We start from the raw sequence: 24,707 nt of genomic DNA on the forward strand, positions 1-24,707 counted from the left end.
AGAGAGTAAATACTGACCTCGTGAGGAAGAGGAGGGGGCGGTGTGGATTTAAGCACGGAGAGATTTTGACATGTGACCAGGAATGAGATCAGTGTGTCAGCTTCACACCGCTCAAACAGTGACTGGCAAAAGCTGGCAAACAACATCAGAGCTGTGAGCTGCAGTTCCCTCCGCCAGCTTTGAATTTCTGGTGCTCCAGCCTCTTCTGCACATTTTGCCTGTGGTATATTTTCAGAGTTTGACTTGGGAGTTTTTCACAGGCCGCTGATGTTTTTACATGGGTTTAGGAATGATCTGAAAACTGGGAGGAAGACATCAACATTATTATCTTGGCTCATGAATATTAATTAGGTGATTAACTGATTTGCTTAAAATGCACATACTTTAAGTGGGCACAGACTATATAAGGATTACCATGCATTAATTGTGTTTTCATTCATTCTGCTGATACAGCCATTTGGCAAAGGCTTCTGCTTGAGCTTAAAGCTTTTTTTTTAGTTTTTTTAAACACTGCCGGCTGTTTTTTCCTTTGCTTTGTGGCCAAGCAAAGCTTTTTAAATATATGATTATTGCTCAAAAACTGTGGGTCTCTGTATCTCTGTATAAATGTGCTTATGTAAATCAAGAGAATATTATGTTAAAAAAATAATAATAATGTTACAATTTAAAAATACATTTAAATAAGAATATATTAATTTATTTCTAATCTTTGAATCATCATCTTTTAATAATTATGTAACATGCAAAAGTTTATAGTTACCAGTGTTATTTTAGTATAATTTATATAATATTATAGTATTCATTATGCTTTTAAATGACCTTTTTTATATTTTCAGTTAAATAACATCTGTTAAACAATTTTAATTTTGCTTTAGGTTTTAGTAATTTAATTTTATATATTTGTATTTTATTAAATATTTCAATGTAGCTTTATTTTATTTCAGTATTAGTAAATTTCGTGCCTCAGCTTAAACTTGTTTTCTTTTATTTGGCAAAAGCAAAATGTCTAATGTTTAAATTTTTTAGGTTTAAATTAATCTCTAATAAAATAGTTAAACTATTTTATTTTAGACATAAAATCATCTATTTTATTTCATCTTTTGTCAGTGTAATGTAAGTGTAAGATGTGTCACATTTACTGTGTGCAGCATTCTTCAGTGTTTCAATTATCAAGCAGTTATTAAATCACAATATGGAGACTACTGAAATGACTAATCAAAGACATCATTTAGTATTGAATCATACATTTAATTTTCTCAAATAAATGTACTTCAGTATGCATTTGATTAGCTTGTTATTTGGCGGTTGTAAATATGGCATGCTGTATTTGTCAGAATATGTATCGTGTATTTAAGAGTAATTAGCTAATATGAATTATGAGGCTGAATAAATAGCAGACACAACACATCAGCATCTTCATCAGACCGGTTTAGCACTAACTCAACACACTTCGACAGGACCTGTCGTGAATCATTTTTACGGTGTAGCCTGGTAACACTGAATATTGATTTACCAGCATCATTACATTATAATACTGCTGTGTACTAAACCATTCAGCAAATAAATTTCCCATCTTACACTAGGTGCTTACATAGCTTTCTGTACACAGCTATATTTGTAAACACATTTCACACAATGAAAATTAAAAAGTCTCAGGTTTATAAATCAATCTCAATAGACCTGTTGACTATCCATGCCACCCCATCAAGGTGGATTCACCATGTACACAGTTAACCCTGGTCTTTACTCCAGCAGAGAGAGAGGATTATGTCGCCCGGATGCCAGGAACTCAGGGAAGAGTGGTCCTGGTTTTGTTTATGCCTTCTAGGCCTGCAGGTAGACCTTCTAGAAATCCCTCAGAGATGTTAAACTGATCTCACATGCCTGCCTGAGCTTCATTCAGGTCATAGGATTAGAGCCAAAGCCCAAAGGTCTGGTTTAAAAAATATTCTTGACGCATGGTGTTCTGGATTCAGGATTTGGCCAGGGGTGAAATTGTTCTTCCTTTTTTTACCCTTGTGAAATTAGAATTTGTGACCGGCGATATCTCAGTCCAGCCCTTGAAGAATAAAATCAAATATTCGTTATGCTCTTTCTCTTAAATACACATTTATTCGTTCTTTTGACAATCACTGCACATTCACAGGGTTCACAGGTTCTTACCTTTTCATATTTCTGTTTGTTGCCATCTCGTCAGCCTTTCATCTCGCCAGGTTCCGCCTCCTTCCCAGCTTAAATTATTAAACCGTGCGTTTGTTTTTGTTTACGTGTTTTATCTGAGCAGCTTTTCCTGTTCCACCACACATATCGAACAACTACTTTCCCTGGAACCTTTTACGCACACCGTTTCTTGTTGTACGCTGCTTAGACTCACTTGAGCGAGAGAGGGACTCATCCTTGGGGATTTGGGCAAATCTGTTTTTTTTGTTTTTCACCTTTTTTTTGTTTTTTAATTATTATTGGTTAAAGTGCAATTACAGTGGCGGCTGAGTGCTCTCATCACCATTAATCCCCGGCAATTAATATGCATATATTCATTTAACATACTGGCAACTTTCTAAAAGTGAGATTAATGCGCTGCTGGTGAGTCGCATTGTGATGGGCCTTATCTCGTTTCAACACATTTCACTAGGAGTTTATAGCTGAGTGGAGACAGAGAGCAGTGTATCAAACAGACTAGACCTCTGACCACTGTAAGCATCAACGTGTGCGTTTGTAAGTTACAGTTAGGATGTAGAAAGTGTTCAGTGCTCCTCAGAATGGGATTCGATTTTTTGAATGAATACACCTGATAAACTCGTAATGGATCTCCATTTGAGCATGTGATTTCCATTAGTTTCTCTGAATTGTTTTAGCAGAACAGATATAAAATATTCAGCTCTTCTTGAATAAAATCCTGGCTGATAAACTGATAATTATGTTCATGTTATGGCTGATAATCGATAAATGAGTGAAATGGTATATTTCTGAAGGAAAATGACTGTGAAGACTGGAGTAACGGCTGATGAAAATTCAGCAGGGGAATAAATTACATTTTAAATGTTTTAAAGTACAATAAATACATTTTAAATTGTAATAGTATTTTAAAATATTGCTGCTTTACCGTAGTTTTGATCAAATAAATGCAGACCTTCAAAAATTGTAGTTGCACAGCAGTGCAAATAAAAAAATTTAAAAATAAATAAAATCGATCATTTTAAATGCTGTATAAGTGAATTTTGACATTATAGTATTATATGTACACTTCGAAAAATGGATATACATTTTTACATTTGCTAAGGAGGTACATCTCATTTTGCACAGTACATATATTTGAAAACCAAGAGTCTGTTTTGTACTATATTTCTTTAAAATAAATGCTACTTAGTTTGATGTTTGGTTTTATAATACAAACAGGTGTTTTTTATGTGTACATAAGTTTACTTATTGAGGCCACTATATACTGTATGTGTGTAATTGTGTTTCCACAGGTCTCTCTCTGGCCGTATCGTGGGTGGTGTGTGGTGGTTCTTCACTCTGATCATCATCTCCTCATACACAGCCAACCTAGCTGCTTTTCTCACAGTAGAGAGGATGGTGTCACCCATCGAGAGTGCAGAGGATCTGGCCAAACAGACTGAGATTGCTTATGGGACTCTAGATGCCGGCTCCACCAAAGAATTCTTCAGGGTAAAAGTAGACATGAAGTGTTAACCTAAAACAAGTATATTTGTAAATGTATAATATTTGACTTTCTTTCCTCATTTAGAGATCAAAGATCGCAGTCTTTGAGAAGATGTGGTCCTATATGAAGTCTGCAGATCCCTCAGTGTTTGTGAAAACCACAGATGAAGGAGTTATACGGGTGAGGAAATCTAAAGGGAAGTATGCCTACCTGCTGGAGTCCACCATGAACGAGTACATCGAGCAGCGCAAACCCTGTGACACTATGAAGGTCGGAGGAAACCTGGACTCCAAAGGCTACGGCATCGCCACCCCCAAAGGATCCCCTCTCAGGTAAAGTCAGCTGTCCACTGTATGCTAACTGTATGGATTTAACCATTACTAAACTAACTTCTGGTGGTAATTCAGTTGTGGTAGAGGCTGGATACAGAACTAAAGGGGTTATGGGGTAGTATCTAAAATCATATTGCATTTCGCAAACTTGCAAGCCAGTTCTGAGTACTAGGTTATGAAGGACACAGCAGACTAATGCAATCTGGCATACTTTACTGAACCTGTACAGCATCATTCTATCACTGCAGTCCTGACATCTAAATCAGCTCTTTAAAATGCCAAGTGTGCTTGAGTACACTGCATAGTCTATATGTGCTCTTCTCCATCATTTGATGAATTTTTGCTGACACGATTGCAAGCAAATATTGCTGAGTTTTGCAAACAAGACGCATTCTATAATAAGCTTAATTTACATAGAAAAACAACGCATTTGTGCTGAGAATGACTTACTGCACAGTGCCAAATTTAACACCTGGATTGCGGGGTGGTTTATGAATAAGATGCAAGCTTTTGCCAAAGTGCTGTGGCTGTTCAGTGAACTCGCCTGGTTTCTCTTTTTAATGGCTTTACGTGACATCATTAAATAAGCCATCCTTTGAACCAAGGGCGAGGGTGGAAGTACTGTACTAAGCAGCCTCTGCTATAACAGAACATGCTGTTGTGTGGGTGTACATACTTATGTGTGGAGCTGTTCAAAATCCCGCCCGTACCTCATGTTGCTTGAAGGGGTTTTCAGCACACTCCACCAGAAGTGCTTGCATAAGAAACGGCAGGAAAATGATGCGCCCTCTTCAGAAGCTCTTTAGGAAGCACATGTCGCCGTCCTTTCATTAAACAGCGGCTCCGCTGGGCAGAGCCCATTGAGACGGCGACAGGCTCTTTGAAGCTATAGGTTTACAGAATGCTAATTTCACTTTCTCTCTTCTTTCATTACGAATTATGAAAGCTTTCTCCTCCTAGTGACTTGCGCATGAGAGAAATTGGGCAATCAGTTGTTATTCTTATGCAAGCCACTTCTGAAGATGAATGTGGACATTAACACGTTTCTTTTATATTCTCTGCAATATAAGGTGAACAGTTGTTATTTCAATTGTATGCTGCCATCATTAACATCGCATTTATTGTGCTTGAACGTACCCATCTGACTAATACACCATGGCCCACATGATATTACATTCATTGCAGTGCAAAGGGCCTCGCAAGGGCAATTTGGAGCTGTTGAAATAACCTCAATAACTCCATCTCTCTCTAATAAGATAAGCTCCTTGGGGAAACGACCTCATAGCAATTGTACAGTAATTTTTTGGGTCACCTTATAGCAAAGCGAATAGGGGGAGAACGTGGATGGAGTGGGAGAGAGACATCGGATAAAAGATGTAAATGACTGACTTCCATCTTGCCACCTAGGGCAGGACTCAAATTAAATTCAATACTAGCTAGCCATTACTGTGACAGCAAGAGTGAAAGAGGCTTGGAAATTAATTCATGAATGTGTTTCTCTCTCTGGTGAGTTACCAGCTGTGCAGTGTATATCTGATTTTGAGAGAGAGCGACTCCCATACTGACATGTGTTTACACGTACCGGTATATGTTTTATGGGCATATACTGCGTGATTTCATCACGTGGAAGATAATGGAAGATTTTGCTCTCTCTGTCAAAATTGGTAGACACTGAGAATCTTATGTGAACATCTAGATTGAGTTATGATTTGCTGGACTAACCATGTGGTGCAGTTGTCAAAATATACCATAATGCTCCATGTATTTTCACTAAATTTAGCTTCTTGTTTTGCCACAATTTTTTTTACACAGTCAATTAACTTTATTATTTATAGACATCTGGCACAGATCAAATATTGTTAGGTGCAAAAACTTCTTTTTGCATCTTATCTGTGTATAAAATTAAAATGCTTTTAAATAATTGAATCCCCTAATCTGTGAAAAATACATAGATTTCTACATTATTTCTTTGAGATTTTAAGATTTTAAGATTAGAAATCACTAAAAAATCAGATTGACAAAACTTGAAACTGTTCAACTTAATTTTTTTTAAATGTAGTTAGATAAATTGATAATAAAAATAATTTTTAAATGCAACATTTAAATTGTTTTTTAAAGCATCTTCATGGTTAATGTAAAATCTCGGGTAAACCTCAAGTGAACTGATGCAAACAACAGGACAAAAAATTTGTGAGATCTGTGCATGAGCCATTACAATGTAAATGTAGCTTTAATGACACTGATCAGAGCCTTTAAAAGAGATCATTTTTGCACCTCACTATCTGATGTGTTACGGTCTGCTAGCCTCATCATGCTTTAATGAACAATTTAACTAAGATGATGTTAATTGAGACCAAGTCCTTTTGAACTTGTTTTACGTCTTACTTCACTTTGTATTTTATGGGTTAATTTACTGACTGAAGAAATAATCAGTTGTTTTGGTGCATTTCGACAGCTGTTCCACATTTTCCTTGTCTTATCGCCAACTGTTACCTTAAATCGGTTTGTTTTGCAGTCAAGATGCGATACCCCTAAAGATTGATGTGTGTGCCCTTTTATCTCTATCCATCTGTGCCCATTCTTTGAATTTAGTCAATAAAATCATCTCACACAAAACACTGCCACCTCCAGAAGAAAATGCTCATCAAACTGAATGTAGCTGTTTGTTCCTCATTCCTGAGACACTCTCTGACTTCTTTCTGTCTGGTGCTTCTGGGATTAGAAAGAATTCCTGGGTTTTATCAAGCCAGAGAATCACTCTCCTACACATACAGAGCTGCACACGACATTTGCTTGTGACACAGATTGGCCAGTCGGAAATGTACGTTTGTGCGTGTGAACTGTATGGGGTGTTCAAGACCTGAGAATGAAAGAGTAGATGAAAAGAGATGAAGAGATATGTGTGGTTCCACATATCACTCATGTGGGGCAGGGGGATTAAAGTCAAAAAATTAAAACCATCTACTGTCATATTGGTCAAATAATGGTATTGCTTCTTTGAAGCTAAGACAACGTTAGTATAATGTTCATGCTGCTCCTTTCAAAACAATGAAAGTAAATGGTGACCAAGCTCCAAAACTGACAAAAAATCACCATAAATGTAGTCCATGTGACATGCATATAATAAATGATACATTCCAAAACGTTGTGCTAGTTTACTGCAACGATAGTGATGTGAACTTGACATACTTTTGAAAATCCAGTGTTTAGTTGATCCTGATAAGTGCTTATTGTCACAATTTTAAACACGACCGCTTTCGTCTTCCATAAGGAGGTTTTGGTGGCACAGTGGCTTCGTTTCCAAGCAGACGTTTAAAGAATGTGAGACACGTATCACAGAAATCCTGTAGAATCCAACCAATCAGATGACAAATTCGAAACCACCAAAGTGTTTCCCATTTTGTGTGCCTTATGCATCACAAATTTGGTCCACGGACATGACGTCTGAGGCTAAGAATACCTCTAATGCAATACTCCAGGTTCTAGAGCACATTTGGTTACACTTCATTTTCATGGTCCCCTTTAGACATTCTGTTGACTACTGTTATAAGTAACTTTGAAACTACATTGCAACTAACTCTCATTAGAGTATTAATAGAGTATTAGTAGACTTTAAGGTTAGGGTTAGTAGAATAAGTCAACATGTGTTTACAAGGTTACTTTTAGTCAGTAGAATGTGTGTTGGGGATCATCAAAATAAAGTGTTAGCAGATATTAAGATGACAGTCACACTCACATTCACACTCATTCATATCATATATGAATGACAGACATGGATTTTATTGCATGATAACTTATTAACTTGTTAAAATCCACATTTTATACTAACAAGAATCTATGGTAGTTATGTGAGCTGTAGTTCAAACCATTTGCACAAATGAGATCTGTGACAACTCAAAACTTCTGAAGACTTGGAATATAGTGCACAGTCATAAGAGTATTAACTACTCGTGTGATACTTTTTGTATTTTGACAGCCCTTGGTCACCATTTGCTTCCATTGTTTTTCGTGAACATTCTGTCTAACATATCCTTCTGTATTTGACGGATCAAAGAAAGAAAGAGTTTGGTCTAAGAGTGAGTTTTTATTTTGGAATGAACTATCTATTTAAGAATTCATCTAATGTCTCCAGGCTGTTGTTTTCGATTCACAATGTTACATTCCCCAAAAGGGAAGAGCCAAAAGTGGACACTAAACACTAAGGACATCTAAGGACATCTTTTTTCTCCTCCTCTATCTAAAGAAGTCTTGTTCCTGGCTTTATAAAACCTGTCTTTCACAAAGGCCACTAACAAAAGCATTGCTTTCCATTAATACACGTTAACATACTTTATATACAGACTCAGGCAAAACCACTGCGAATGCCATGCATTTAACATTCCAACCTACATAGAGCAGTGGCTGTTGTGTTCAAACCAGTTTGAGTCTGTTCTCCCATCACACTGTCTCTGAAATGGTTTATCTGGGCTGACACTGACCAAAATATTATTTCGTTATCATTTCAAGAAACCCAGTAAACCTGGCAGTGTTAAAACTGAATGAACAAGGCCTGTTGGACAAATTGAAAAACAAATGGTGGTACGACAAAGGAGAGTGTGGCAGCGGAGGAGGTGATTCCAAGGTCAGCCCCAATGTGACAAACCCAGCGGGTAAAACCACCACTACCATGGGGGGGTAACCGGCAACTCATGCCAACCAAACACTCTAGACCAAAACAATCTGACCTAAACTGAGCTTACTATTAACACATTTTGGCTGATTAATAAATAAGTACATTTTGATCAAATGATGGCATATCATGGCAACTGGTCAATAATAGCCAATATTCCAGGCGGAGTGTTTGCGGTCTGCCGGTTACCCAAAGTGATATAATAATACACATCTTGCAGCAGGGAGCAAGGAAGCATCGCTAGATGGAGTATTAACCCATATCACTTTTACAATGAACTACCAACATGTTTCTGATATGTGTGCAGTCAATTAAAAAAGAAACAGAACAGTTGAGTTGATATTGATGGGTATGTTTTTAATGTGTGCTGAATAACATAAAATAACATGGATAATGTTATTTATGTTATTTTCCTGGTTGAAGAATCCCAGTTAACCTAGCGGTGTTGAAACTCAGTGAGCAAGCCGTCTTAGACAAACTGAAAAACAAATGGTGGTACGATAAGGGGGAGTGTGGAAGCAAGGACTCCGGAAGAAAGGTCAGTTCACATATTTGGTCCTGCTCTGTTCTCTTCAGTTTAGCCCTCTCAGCACCCTTCCAGAAGGTTCAGTTAGGAATCTGGACATGGGCGGCTCTTACTCTCTCTCCAGGGTTGTATTCTTTCATTTGGGAAGCCAGAGGACACATTTTGGTAGTAGAAATTGCATTTTTGCTATATTAAAATTTTGTTATTTTATCACATTTTGTGTGAAAACATGTTATGCTGATTTGATGCTAAAGAAACATAATATTATCAATTTTGAAAATAGTTATGCTGCTTAATATTTATTTTATTTTTGTATTTATTTGTAATTTTTTACAAAGCTTTCACAAAGAACTTAATGCAATTGCAAAATTCTCCCACAATGAATCAAAATGAAAATATATAAAATAATAAACATAATAATAGAATACAAAATAAGTAAACAAATAAACATTAGCATACTGTACACATTTAAAAATGAGCATATCCGTCATAAAATATAGAGTTTATAATAGATTTAGACATTTTGGCAGCATAAATATAATGGTTAAATATGATGTGCATTCCTGATTGTAGTTTTTTGGATGCTGACAGTTTTCTTCCATTTACATTTTGTATATATACACCTTAAATCTGATAAATGTTATATTATTCATTCAAGTGTAAATAATAGTATGTCTAGCTCTAGGAGCCGTGAAGAGAAAGGCCATTATTATAGACTGGATGACTCACTGTATAATACACTCTGTAATACACTTTGTTTAAAATAGCCTGGTGGTCTGAATGGAGCTTTGGAGAGAGACTGGTCATATTGCTCTGATCATCCGTAAGAGTCAAGCCTCCCTTGTGGTCCTCAGCCTCTGTGTTCTCCCTCCTGTCTGCCCTTGGAGTGTGCATGTATTTGGATGCAAACCCAGTGGACAGCTGTCTGTGCTGTCATAGGCCCCGGCCGAAACACACCCCACTGCACCAAACCCACCTGCATGGCACACACAGACGACACCACACCTCCCTTATGTGCCTTTCGTAGAGAACCGGTTCCACACCAAGACTGTTATTATATCACCTTTGATTAAGTACAGATCCAAATCTCCTTAGATTAATGACCTGGGCTGATATCATCATTTGCAGCTGTGATATTCTATGTGATTGTTTAGTAGCTTGTAAATTAATGAAGATGCTAATTATCAGGTTAAATAAGTGAAAAAGTAGTCGAAGGTGGACACAGACTGCCTGTGTTAGTACATGAATGCATGTTCGTAATTCTAAATTAAATTGAACTAATTTAAATTTCCTGTTCCTAATTTAAAATTTCAAAGGACAATTTGTGCAATATTTTTACATGTGTTTAACCTATAGTGGTTAATTAATATTAGTTATTTTTATATAATTGTATTAGCATTTATATAAGTTTATGTACTAGTTCATATTATAATAGCATTTAGTAATAATGTTGAATGATATTATTAGTATTTAATACTAGTATTTATTGTTAAAATTGTATTGGTTACTTAAATTAACATAATTGGATGTTTCACAATGAATATTTCTTTATGAATATCATTTAGCAATAATGCAAGTTCAGCAGTCCATAAAAATGATTATTTTAGCAAAACAGAAACTAAATATTTATATTCATCAATATTCCTGATATTTTATATTTTTATATACTCAAAGGAGCAGGAAACATTTTAAGCAAATGATTATAGCACTACATTTGGTGCCACAGTATTTTTTTGCACTTTATATTCAAGATAGTTCTCATTTTAGCTTTTATGTTAACTGTATATGTTTAGATTAATGCATAAACGTGTATATGGAATGTATAGGAATGCTTCTATTGTCTTTGTCTGTGTGAATTTGTTACAATTTTATCCAGTAAATCTCATCTAAGATATTTTTCCTTCTCCTGTAGGACAAGACCAGTGCTCTTAGCCTCAGCAATGTGGCTGGGGTCTTCTACATTCTGATCGGCGGTCTGGGTCTGGCCATGCTGGTGGCCCTGGTGGAGTTCTGCTACAAGTCCAGAACAGAGTCCCAAAGAATGAAGGTGTCCGCGCGGGCCGCTCAGGCCTTTCACTGCACCGCCTTAGACAGCAGCTACACTGAGCTGCAGAGTTACGGCCTGTACGGCGACACTGTTAAGATATAAAGCACTCTGGGGTAGGAACCTCGAGTACTGCGGAGAACTAGGCCACATCCTGCCCACGTAGCAGCCTAACCTGCCCCCCATCTAACCATTGCCAGATTCAAAGCTTCTGCTGCCCACTTTCAGTATCATCCGTCTCTCCTCACCTCTTCTCTTACACTCCTAGTTTAACAGTAGGGCTGTAAAAAATGTAAATGAGTAAAACATTCATTATAAAATAATTAAAATAAATATTTCAATATGATTATTTCATAATGTTAATCAAAATATATTTGATAAAAATCTAATATATAATTTCATTTAATAGACAGTGTTTTATTAATGTTTTAATATTTAAGTCATTATTTTTATATTAATATATTAGAAGTAGTTTTTATTTTATTATTTATTTTTAATTGTTAGTGTATGCAAACATGCAGACTACATCTTGACAGCCCTATTTAATACTCCTAATTTAATCTCTCATTATTTCTTTCCTTCTCCCTCAGTTTCCCGTTGTCCGCTAGCCGCTCTGTCCATAGACTAGAGCTTTGTTTATACACATCGTGTCTCTGTTCATTCATGAAACAGAGCAAGTGTTCCCCGGAGACACTGCAGGTCTCTGTTTTCCACCATGACTCCAAAAATAGTCCGTCTAGACTCATGATTATGCATCAGTCAGCTCGTGTGCTCCTTTATACAATAAGACCCATGTCAGATCTTACCTGACGTACTTTTGCTAATGCATGGTTGATTAAAAGTATCCATCATAAACAAGTAATCTACAAGCCTACGGAAGCCTGTTTCCACCATGGAATAAAAGAAAAAATTAAGAAAAAGGTAATTGCGACTTTCTAACTGACAATTCTGGCTTTTTTCTCAGAATTCTGAATTAACATCTGACATCTATTTTTTATCCTATGGCAGAAACAGGCTTCCCTAACAGGCCAGACTGACAAATCAAAGAAACCCCATTGCAAAAAAAGGTCCCCAATAAATGTAATCCGTTGCACATATAGATACTTCAGTGTGGTTTTTGTAATAAGTATCTTTATGACAGGCAATTACCCAAAGTAGGATTTGTAACAAGTTTAGCTGGGTATTACACACTTGTGTAATATTATAATAGCAAAGATTAATATAGATTTGGTTTGTTAATTCAATTGACAGGAGTCACATTTCACAGCTGTCCATTTTTCATATTCGGCGAGCAGGAATCTCAGTCATTATAGGCAAACTAATTAGTCTGCATCAGGCGTATAACTTCATCCCCCAACGCACTGAAGTGTAGGGCAATGAAATCATTCCTAGATTGGAAAAATGCGATTTAAAGGGACACATCATTAGCCTTGGTTTCAGGCCCACTAGCTGCGACTACAATAGCGGATTGCTCTTCACAACAGCAGCAATAAAACGATGACATTTCTCACTTCCACACCGCCGTAGCAAATTAAGTTCACGTTCAAGTTTATTTGTATAGCGCTTTTTACGATACAAATCGTTGCAAAGCAGCTCTACAGGAAATTAAGTTTCCACTATATATTTATATATTGCAGAACCTTAATATATTTAACTAAGCTCGTGTTACACGCTTTTCAAGACTGTTTATTGTCTACCCACATGTCAGAGATGCTTTACAGTGTCAGCTTTGGTTTTGAGGGCCTAAATACGGTGGTCCTGGGGGGCACAATACAACAGCATTAGCCAAGCAATTAAAACTTGACAACACAACAGTATTAGCCCACAACACATCTTTAATGCAAATACAGGTTGTTCCCATTGCAAATAATTTTGAACACAAGTGCTCAGTACAGTTATGGATAGTAAAGCAAGGAATTGCAACCCAAGCTCATTGGAAAAATATTTAGCAGCTTCTTGCATGTTTTGCGTCACTTTCAAAGTGAAATGTCCAGTGAGTGTTGCTAAATAAGCATTCAGTTTTATCAGAGACAGATTACACTGATTGTTGTTTATATTGTGTCAGTTTGGAAATCTCCTGCGCTAAAAGATTAATGCTCTATCGTGTTTGAAAATGACATACTACATGCTACACTAAACCTAACCGATTTTAAAAAAATGAAATGTGAACAGTGCATTTGTTGCAGGAATATCATTTTAGCTTGCTACACTGAAAAAAATGGTATAGGATTTGCATTGAAACAACATAACGTAATTGCTAGTAAATTTTGGAAATATTTACAAAGAAACTAAAATTTTTAAGTAAAAAGGTTAATTAAAAAAACTCATCCAAAATGTAACACTTTACTAGGTGAGCTACTGAACAAGTTTACTACAAGAAAGCCGTATTTGGAGCTGGTTCTGTGATGCAAATATTAAAATGTATTCATTTTAAAATCATGCATTATGGTAAAAGTGTTTTGTGGTAAGAACATAGTATTGTGCATGGAACCACACAAAAACATGTCTTTATTAATTGATAATATGTAAAAAGTAATACAATTTGTCGCTGTTTTATTGCCACTAGTGGTTGTTTCAGCTGGACATTACAGTGAATTGTATGTATAGGTACATTTTTAGAGTTTTGTATAAATGTAGGTAGGTATGCATGTTTTCCCAATGAGCCCGTGTTGTGGAATTGGTAGGTTAGTAGAGATAATGTTATTTAATAGCAATATGGCTAAATATTGGATTGTTTCCCAAAATGCATCATTATCGGAAAAGTTTCATTAGTGTTTCATCTGTTTGCTTTGCTAAAGGCATTGTGTTGTGACCCCCCCCCCCCCCCCCCCCCCCCCCCCCCCCCGAGCCACCATGCTGATCAATTACAGTCAGGAAACCCAAAAGATGGAAATCTGTTGGCATAGGCCTGCAGATTAGTGCACCTCACAAATGTTGTCTAACTAATTATCCAGCCATCACATGGCAAAACATTTTATGTGCATACTCCATTAGGCAGATGCTTAAATCATCTTTTACTCCTACTAAAAATGAGCATCTTTCAAACAGTCCTGCGCGTATTTCCATATTCCTGTCTAACGCTATTGTGTCTCCATCCCAGCAATCCATCAATGACGCCATGCGCTGCTCCACGCTGACCAGGATGAGCGGGAACGGTAGCGGCGGGGAGAACGGGCGGATTGTCACACATGACTTCCCCAAAGCTGTGCAGACGCTGCCGTGCATGAGCCACGCAGCCAGCATGGGCCTGGGAGCCTCTGGCATGTGACCATCTTGACGGAGCGGCACGCGTCACATGTAACGCACGGACCTCCCGTTCACCTGCCGTCTGCCCCTATGTCTGTCTGCCCGCCCGCAACAGACACACCGTACTGCCAAAATGCACTCGAAGACTCTTCTCAGTGAATAGCCACCAATAAAACTCTTTTCTAAAGAAAAACAAAACAATAAAAAAGGGAAAAAAGTGCTGCAATAACAAGCCTGTGGGACTCTTTGGGAAAAAAGTGTTCGTTTATGTCATGAATTCAGAAAACAAAAAAGAGAAGTCTTGTGTCCGATTCGACACTCGCGCTGTGCCAATATTATAAACCTGTTTACTTCTGTCTGAGTGTGCAATATTTTAGTTTATATCAGTGTTCGGCAATGTTGTCTTTAACTTGAATTTCTTTACAAAGATTAGCTCACAGAGATTTTTTTTTTTTGCACAAATATGTTCTATGAAATGACAAAAGCAAGTTTATTTTCCTTATACTTGCTAGAAAAGAGTTAGAGTAAGCTAACGAGCAAGATCTTACGCATTTACAGTATATGGATCCAGTGCCCCGTAAACAACATTGCTTATTTCTCTCGGTCACTCTGCGTATTGAACAAACATATCAGCTCATTTAACGACCTGTCCATAGTGTAAATATTCCGATGTAAATCTGAAACCGAGTGAGGAATAAATTTGATTTGTTGTCGATTGGTAGAGCATAGCGGAACTGAACTTGTTGATTATCTTGCTCTGTGATTTCCCACCTCATGGACCTTGCATAGCTGCTACGCCTCGTTTCAGGCGCCATACCTCATCGGAGACCTGGGAGCGAGCCGCCACATGTTTTGATTGCCACTTCATTGGGAGCTCTCCTAGGACGGAGTCAAATTTGACCTCAGTTATGGGCAAATGTGCTTTAATGAGCCAGTTTGTCCCCAACACAAACCATCGGATCTCATTAGCGTGAAGCCATTGAGAAGACAAGAAGAAAAGTTCATTTAAATGATGTTGTTGTAACAAAAAGGGTACTTTGGTAAAGATTTATTCATATAAGGCTATACCTATATGGAATATCCAGAGATTTCTGCCAAATCTAAATGGCTGTCATTCATTTTCTACACATCCCTTGCCACATTTGGCTAATTTGATCAGTCTAAAAGAGTATAGCACTCTCGGTTTACTGCATTTAAAATCCATTCAGCAGATTTTCCCCCACAATCTATGTAGAACTTGTCAAACATTCTATGTGGGCCTACATGGAACACGCCTTAAAGGAATAGTTTACCCAAAAGTGAAAATTCTGTAATTTACTCACCCTCATGTTGTTCCAAATGACACCCATATGACATTTTCTGAGGTCTACACAATTTTTTCCATATTTTAAATGTCCATTATATGCATTGTTTGGACCCCGTTGAAAAAAACACAAGTCGTACAGGTTTGGAACCACATAAGGGTGAATAAATGAAAATAAAGTTTTAACGACTACTATAAGTTGATTTCTCTTAAGAGAACTGACAAAGAAAAGAATGCAGAACAGCTACAGGATCCAAATACTGGTGAAACATAGGCTGTTCTGTCCTATATACACACACTGTGCGACAAGGCTCCTCCTGAGATGATGATTGTGGAGATATTATTGATCGGCTACTGGGGCCAGGCTGACCTTTCTGAGCTCTTGGCTTCTTCACTGCAGGCTTTCAGAACATGGCTTCCAGCTCAAAATAAACAGATCTACCTATTCAGCCTTCCCCTGCACACTGCCATTGTACTGCGAAACATGACACACTGTGTGGCCATCGAAACGCTTCTATTTCTCTGGCTGTTTCTTTCCATTTTCTTGACGTGTTTTATTAGGCACAGAACACTGCGGTCCTTTATGGCCTCATGTGAGAGCAGTATTTTATAAGCAGTAAAAGATTTGTAAAGTTCAAGTGAGACATTTAACATTTTTACCGCTGTGAGATTTTGAAGAGTTGATTGAACTAGTGTTTTACACATTGCTGACGCAATGTGACTCGGATATTCTCACTGATAGGGATGTTGATTTCGATTAGTTAAGAGAGAAATGTAGTCTTTGTGTTTCTGCTTTAAATGTTGAAACTTCTTATTTTTGGGGGTATTTTAATGCAAAATGTATTCTTCATACTCACCTACTTCTTGATGATTCCACAATCTTGAGCATTTTATTTGAGATGTTTTTTTTATTTATTATTATTCTTTTTTTATCATAAAAGAGAGATGTGGATGAATCAAATTTCCTGGAAAATACATTCAGTCAATAATGAATAAAACTTTTCTAACCACAGTCACCAAGAGCCGAGTCACTGCTTTTCAACCGTAGGAAATTTTTTTTGTAACAAATACTTGTGCTTTAGGTGTGTTTTTTTTATGTTAAAATTGTGTTAAATTGAAGAATATGTATTGCTATGAATGCTATTTTATATGAATAATCATTTCTAAAAATAGGGTTATTATTCATTCATTACTTGATAAGTGGCCATCTCTGAAAGATTGGAGTTTAATGTATTTCCAGCCGTAGATCTCTAGAGCTTGACTCACTGTAGTGTTTTAATTACCTACAGGTGCATCCCACACATCATCACTGGCGTTTAACCAATCGCCACATGTTGCCTCAAACCCATTCATTTTTGGAATTATTAATTCTTTAATCTTTGTCAATTTGAGCTCCCCTGCAGAAACAACGGAAGGATTTAATTGGGATGCCCCATGGATATAATTATGGAGATGTTAACAAAACGCTAGCAAAATGTAGATCCAAGAAACAGGTGTTTGTTCCCTCATTTTCATCTGGTCTGATGCCATGCATTGCATTTCAAGTCTCATCAAGGCATGCATGGAAATCTAAACCGTTTTACTACTGCATTATCGAGCAGATGATAAATCTGGCATGAAGTAAAAATGCGCCAGTCACAACTGTAACCAATATTATTCACAACTTCTCTGTGCTGAAACTTCAAATGTCTCTTTCAGCTCCTTGAGTAAACATCCTCAACCTCACATGGAGATGCAGTGTGTAATAACTGAATTTTGTTTTCTTTCTTTAAGATTTGTGCTCCAGAGACTCATTTGTGACATTCTGTCAAGACGATTTGTTAGATGTATTCTAATTCTACACAAGATAGGCAAGTCTCTGTTGTGACTGAATTTCTCTTTTTGAATATCAGGTTTATAATCAGTTCTGTTCTGTTTCCAAGTAGGACAGTGTAGTCTGAAAGCTGGAATACTGTGTAAAGTGTCAGATGTGGCATTTTCAGCATAGTCCTGTTATCTGCCGTGACACTGGAGAAAATGGATCGGTTGTTCATGGGAAGCTGTCGTCAGGCAATGAAATCTGGGTTTGTCTTATTTCCCCAGAGGTGGGTGACACAAGTTAACCTCCTTAACTTCCTTGATCTTCCAGAACATCATTACTTTCTTAAGCAAAGGTTTTGATCTGGACCATAGAAGAAAAAATGTATAAGGTATTTGTGTTCATGTTACTGCCAGCTGTTTTTGCTGTTGTTTGCATCACACTGCCAAAAAAAGTTGAGAAAATTATGAAACATGAAAAATCACAAGTGTGATTTTGCTTCAATAGCTACAACAGTTCAATAAAGTTAATATTCAAGTCACATTCGCACACTTAAGTTGGAAATATAACACATTGCATCACAACTAAATGATTGTTACAGAAAGCAAACCGTGAAAGTTGAGTGATTCATACCAATCACTCTAGACTTGGTTTCCTCTCACTGATCCTTATGTAAAGATTTCTGATATTATCTGTATTATATAGATCTGTTTTCTGCCATATTTTCAAGATCATAAATTAGCGACTTGTGTTTAATTTATGATTCAGTGTTTGCCACTTGTAAAAATTATTTTGCTTGGTGGTTCATGTGCTCAAAACTCATAATTACGATATTTCTGACTCCACTTGAAGGGCACAATAGTTTCAAATGAAGCTGCAGCAGAATTAGCCACATTTCAAGTAACAGTGGTGGCATTAAGAGTTTTTGAACAAATCGTTTGAGTAAACGATTCAATGGCTCACACAGTCTTGTTGCATTCCTAAATCAAGCAGTGTATTTGAACAAATTTAGATCAACTAATAATTCAATGACCGCTCATAAACAGTCACTGTCTTTCGCCACCTATAATGATGAAAAAATGTAGTCACCTAAAATTTCCATTGCTAATACACAGACCTAAGGACCAGAACTGACTGTTGTAAAAATATTCTCTATCTTAGCCCCTGCATACTGCAATAACTCATATGACATCATCTCATCGAAAAGACCAGAAAAGCATTCGGTATAAAAGAAAACCTTATTTTTAAGGCAGTCTAAAAGAGCAGTATGTTTCCTGATAGCCTGAGCTGTTTGATTGCTCACACTGTGACTATGGCATTGTAATGTGTGTGATTGTGTGGGCCTGAACAGCATACATAATGAATACACAGTGTGGGTGTGTGAGACGGCATGAGAGGATCCATGACACCTGCCACTGTGCCTCAATCCCACGCTCTTTCTTTGCTCTTGTCTTATACACTCCTCCTTGTGAATTGTATTATTTCCCATCAATCTATCTTTCTTCCTTTGGCTGCACAATCGTGTCGTAGCCCACTCAGCTGCTTTTATCTCAGCAGAGGGTCTCAGACCATCCGGCATCACTTCCAGATTCTCAATAAAATACAGACACAAACATCCGTGGAAATATTACCCGCAGTGATGTGCTGTGAAATATACAAGTGACATGCGGTCCTCTGCCTAAGCTTCTCGGCTTCGAGATTGATATTAATCATGAATCGTAAGGGTGCAGAATATTTGATCTGAGTCTGATCTGACACTACCATCTCATCATCCAGCTATAGCTTGGGGCAACATGGTACACGGTACACAGATGGATGAATGTAGTTTGAAGAAGCAAACATACATGAAACATGACAGAAAGTCATCTTCCTTTAGATCATACTCCATGGTCTTTTCCATGCAATTACAAGAAAAAGAAGCTTTCAAGATTTTTTTTTTTAAAAAGCAAAAGCACAGTAAAATTATGGTAAGCCTAAATCTTCTGAAATGAATACTGTAATTTTGTGTGAGGAAATACACTGAAATTGAATTCACTAATAATGTTCCTCACTGTGACTGGATTGCTGCGTCAGTGAGCTGAACTTTAGATCTGGATCAGTTTTTTTTTTTTTTTTTTGTTCCATGTATGAATCAAAGAACCCTTATGTGAACAGGATAAAAATCATTTAATTAAAATATGATTTTTAACTATACAGAGATGTGATTCGGTTACACTTTATTTTAATGTGTCCTTGTTACAGCGTAATTATACATTTAAGTACTGAGTAATATTAATTAACTACAGGTTAGTGTTAGGATTAGGGTTTGGCTTAGGGTTACTTGCAAGGACACCTTAAAATAAAGTGTTACCAAAAATTCTGTTGCAATCATTTGCAGGATTTTTTTCTGTAAGAGCTGTAATTCAACTGACTAAATGTAAAATGAAAATGTAATTCGTTTTATTTGTTGTAAAGGGGCAGACGTTAGTAGGAGCAATGCAGTGATGGACCTAGAGAGCGCAGATGTGCACAAGTGAGTAAAGTGAAAGCGAGAGAGACAGAAAAGAGCATTGCATATGTACGTCGGCTCATCAGCGGCTCCCACTGTTCCACGGTCTGTGAGGAGAACAGAGGCCTGTTAATCACACAGGCTCATCAGTGCAGTGACAGAGATAGATCCCCAGCCTCCTCTCCCGTACCACCACGGGCGATGCGCTCATGATTTCACTTCTGTCCTACAAAGGCAGGCTTCACTGTTTCATCCCCGCCACGTTAATGCACAGCCTTTGATCTCATCCATGCTTTCTTTCTCAGAGGGAAATCACTAAACGCTATGCTGTGAATCAAAAGTTAAAATGAAGGTGCACTCCTCAATCTACCGTGGTTGAATCGGACAGGCTCGCTTGGCCAGTGTTCGTGTTGTGTGTAGATGTAGAAAGTCGCTGGGATAAGATGGATGGTGAAGTTAAATGAGCAACGCAGAGAGCGGAGAGATGTATGGCGGCGCACATGGAGTGAGACGGGATGACGGATGAACGGATTACAGAGTCACACTGGAGCCTTGCTTGTCACCGTTGCAAGGGGAGCAGGAACAGCCAAGCAGGACAGTCCCAGCTGACCTCCAGTCTGTTACAAGCCCGTCTAGGGACATCACAAGAAAAGAACAGCTGGAAATGCCTCCCACTTGGAGGCAGTTTTTGTTTATAATGACTGTCATGGCTAGTTTGTTTGAGGCACTTCTGCTAAGGTATCAATTTAAAGGGATAGTTAACCCAAAAATGAATCTGTAGTTTACGCATCATGCTGTTTCAAACATAAAACTGCTACATACAAATTGTACTGTATTCCCAGTCCTCTAAAACCATATGATGGCTTATGTGAGGAACATACAAGTGTCTCACTTTGCATTTATAAGCAACTTTCACACATGAATCCTGTTAAAGTGGACATCAAATGAAAATTCACAGTTTATTTTGTAAAAGCATATTATAGATCTTATTGTCAAAGATTCATCCATGTCTATGTTCCTTTTTTATATTTATTTAAAATGTCTTCTCTATGGCAATATTTGTCAGACTTCTCCAATCCTTTAGTCGGTTTAAACCCTGCCTCTCCTGACTGCAAGTTCGCATTCGTTTTTAGATGGAAGAAAAGATCTGTAACTATTTATGTATTATCGTGACTTTAAAATGTAGTAGGATTGCTCAATTACTTTTTCCAGTAAAATGTGCAACATCTGATATTCACATAAAGGCTTTCCATGTTTTTTCCCATATGGCCACCATTCAAAACTATCGTACGCATTCGTAAGACTTATAGAATATAGTGCACAACTTGTACGCACTACTTTTATAGTGCTTTTTAGAGCTTTACAGTTGGTAGACATGAACTCTCATTGTATAGCAGGGGTCTTCAATGCCAGTCTGGGAGAGTCAGCGTCCTGCAGACTTTAATACCAAACACAATTTAATGACTGTCCGTAAATTTGCATGTAATTCTGAAAAATGTGGAGTTGAAGAGGCCTGTAGTAAGAACTGTAACAATTCTTCAAATATTTCTCCTTAATATTCCACAGAAACAAATAACATAATACAAGTTTGGAACAACATGAGGTTTAGCAGACAATGATGATATTTAAATTTTTGGGTGAACTGAGTTCTGAGCAGTGTACAAAAGTTCTACTATATATATGTATGTTTAGATCACTGTGTAATGTTCTATTATTAGCATCTTAAGAGTGATGAATGTAAATGCAGTGCAGGTCTCATATGTGCTTTCCTGGTAGCATCTTTGCATTTTCAAAATGTGCATTACTTCTAACAAACAGAAAGCAGCACTTCTGCTTTGAGTGTAATGTGAATGTATAATAGATGCAGCCTATTTTCATTTCAGTAAACAGCATCTCTAACCTTGAATAATGGATTCAGCGCCTGCAAGTATGATCGGTGAACCTTGATCTGAGTCCATTGAAGTTTAATATCATTCCGAATGTCAGGATGCTTTACGGCAGAGAAACATAATCCTTTCTAGCTGAAGGTTGGGCTTGTCACCAGGATGTGCTCCAAAACACCTCCAAATTATCTGAGATAAATTTCTATGAACAATTACGGCTGAATAATCACCTAACATGATTCACTGAATTCAACAACTACTTTTCTAAACATCACAACAACCCCCTAAAGCGATGGGCCAGGTTTAAGATTTTGTCATCGGGTTTAAATATAGACAGCCGTGCAATGACTGAATGACTCACAGCATGAGTCCTAAAACAGACTCCATTAGATATCTCTCAGGGGGAAGCTTTTCCCAAAGGAGAAATGTCCCAATGTCCTCTGAGGGTTTGAGTAGTACATCTAAGAAAGCAGAACAAGCTTTTCCACTTTTTGATTCCTGAAAAACACTTGAAGGCATGTCGAGCAAAGAGAAGTGAGCATGTGTTCAGCGAGGTCACTGCCATTGGCTGCTCTTGAGCTACACAGACCCGCTGCTCATGGGATCAATATCTCAGTCGACATATTCAGACCTACTTTTCTGAAAATACAGAAGTGCACCTGTCCTTTGAAGGTGTGATCGCCATCAGCAAACGGTAATGTGAAAAATAAATCAATTGGAAACAGACAGCCACTTGGCTTGTGTCATTGAAACTGAAAAGCAAATAGTTCCTGTCAGATTGTAGTGTTGTATTACTGTTGTTCAGCTGAGCATGATGACCATTTCAGTGTGAAATTTCTTTCTTTCAAATGTAAAAAGCGGTTTTCCTCTGAATGGGCTTATTTCTAAAACACCACAGAAATGTATGGGAATGTGGCATATTGGCCAATAAATAGGACATATTTGTAAATGTAATAGTCACGTAATGCAGCAGTCTTTTATATTTCCGAGACTGCATTATAGAAAAGGCACACTTAATCAGCTCATCACAAAGGTGAATTAAATGTGGGCTACATTAATCTTGTCACACAGTTGTGACATTTAAATTTCTTTCCTTTGCATGCAGAGTTTTCTTTTTCCAGCTTCAATCTATGGCCTGGTAGTCCTTTAACAAGAGAACGAATTCTATATTCACAAGCATCCACTGGACCATTGCACTGGAATGCAAATAGGTTGGCTGTGGAGAGGGGAAGTGTGCTGGGCTGCCATGTCCTATTGTGGATTTTTTAAAGACATGGCATTTTTGATGATTATTCTAATCCCACCAAGGACCTCTTAGTCTGAACTTTCCTTATCTCTCGCTCCCAGTCATTCTCTCATTAAAAGGCAATCACAGGCCACCAGCTCTAATAAACCTGTAAGTTCCCTTCTGAAATGGGGGGAAAATGGGCATTTCTGGAGCTTGCTTTCGGAGAGCTTGTTTCCTTTTTATGATATAAATGTTAAATCATTAATCTAGTTCTTTATGTAAATAAATGTATAATGATTGTCTTAAGTAGGCTACCATTAGTATACATATTCTTTTTATTTTTTTAAAGAAAAATTCACTTACAGGTATTAAAGCCCAATGAAGAGCAAGTATCTTTATTTGTAGATGGAATATCAAATAAATTCTGGCTGAAACTCTTATAAAACTCTGGCTGAGCTCCACTGGCGTCAAACCTTTTTGGGTGAACTAATCCTTAAAAAAACACTTTCACAAAAATAAAATGTCAGTCTAACCTAAAAGAGGGAACTCTTTTCAGTGCCGTATAGTGCATTGGTTAGTGCACTGCCAATCCAGTTCTCCTAAGGATGCAAGTTTGAGTCTGGTCTGTCAAACCTTCCTCTGTTCACTTTCCTCTTAACTGAAGGTATAAAAAGCCTAAGTTTGAGAAAGAGATGAAGAAAACAGTTTGGCATCATGTTCAACACAGAGTAATGTCTTCCATCACTATGCTTTCTTGTTTCATCAAATTGACAAATTCTGTTAATGTAAGGGATTCCAAAAATATAATCACAGGTCACATCTGTGATAATTGCAATTTTGTTAGCAAGTTCTGATTAGTAAAGTGGTGATTCCTGTTTAATATGATTAAAATTATTAGTGATTTTGTCGGTTGTCTTAAATTAGAATGGATGCATTTCCCTCATTCCCTTACTAGCACATTCTCTCTTTCTTTGTTCTTTAAAATTTAAAGATCTAATTTCTTCAAAATGACTTCCAATTAACCTCCATATGGTATTTATTTTTACCAAAGACACTGATCAATTTGATGAAATAGAAATCTGTTTGTTTGTTAAATAGCAATTACTAAGGCAGCCAGCCCATATGCTATGTTTCTTCCCATTTTTAGACAGGGGCACTCAGGAAGGAGACAAATGATAAATGGGATCAGGTAATGGCATAAGCTTCAACCTCAAGGCATCTGTATAAACATTACCACACAATGTTGGAGAACACACTCCCCACCAGGCCACATCTCCAACTTGAATACTTTATCCCACTAGACACTTTTTAGCAGGCCACTGTAGTATCAGGTTACCTACTGAGGTAGGAACCCTTTGCTGTTGTTTGTTTGAGGGGGGATATATAAAGCCGTGGGTTCAATGGACGTGCTGTGTGATCCTTGTGTTGAGCCTCCTATAGAGGTTATGGGGTACCTATAAACCTCATAACATGGTGTCAGAAGCAAAAATTGCATCTTAACGGACGTCTACAAATAGGTGATATCA

At 37.4% G+C, this 24,707-nt stretch overlaps 1 protein-coding gene across 1 annotated transcript in view; it reads left to right on the forward strand.

Annotated features, from left to right (window-relative positions):
- Positions 1–14,665, forward strand: part of LOC306853003 (glutamate receptor 1-like) — a 70,469-nt gene extending 55,804 nt beyond the window's left edge. The window contains exons 12-16 of the mRNA XM_079390145.1: positions 3,471–3,669; positions 3,749–3,996; positions 8,503–8,617; positions 11,104–11,238; positions 14,336–14,665. Coding sequence (XP_079246271.1) covers positions 3,471–3,669; positions 3,749–3,996; positions 8,503–8,617; positions 11,104–11,238; positions 14,336–14,503 — 865 coding nt within the window. The 3' untranslated portion in view covers positions 14,504–14,665. The remainder of the gene's footprint in view (positions 1–3,470; positions 3,670–3,748; positions 3,997–8,502; positions 8,618–11,103; positions 11,239–14,335) is intronic.
- Positions 14,666–24,707: the final 10,042 nt, after the last annotated feature.

The sequence above is a fragment of the Barbus barbus genome, assembly GCF_936440315.1.
Source record: "Barbus barbus genome assembly, chromosome: 33".
Classification (NCBI taxonomy): Eukaryota; Metazoa; Chordata; class Actinopteri; order Cypriniformes; family Cyprinidae; genus Barbus; species Barbus barbus.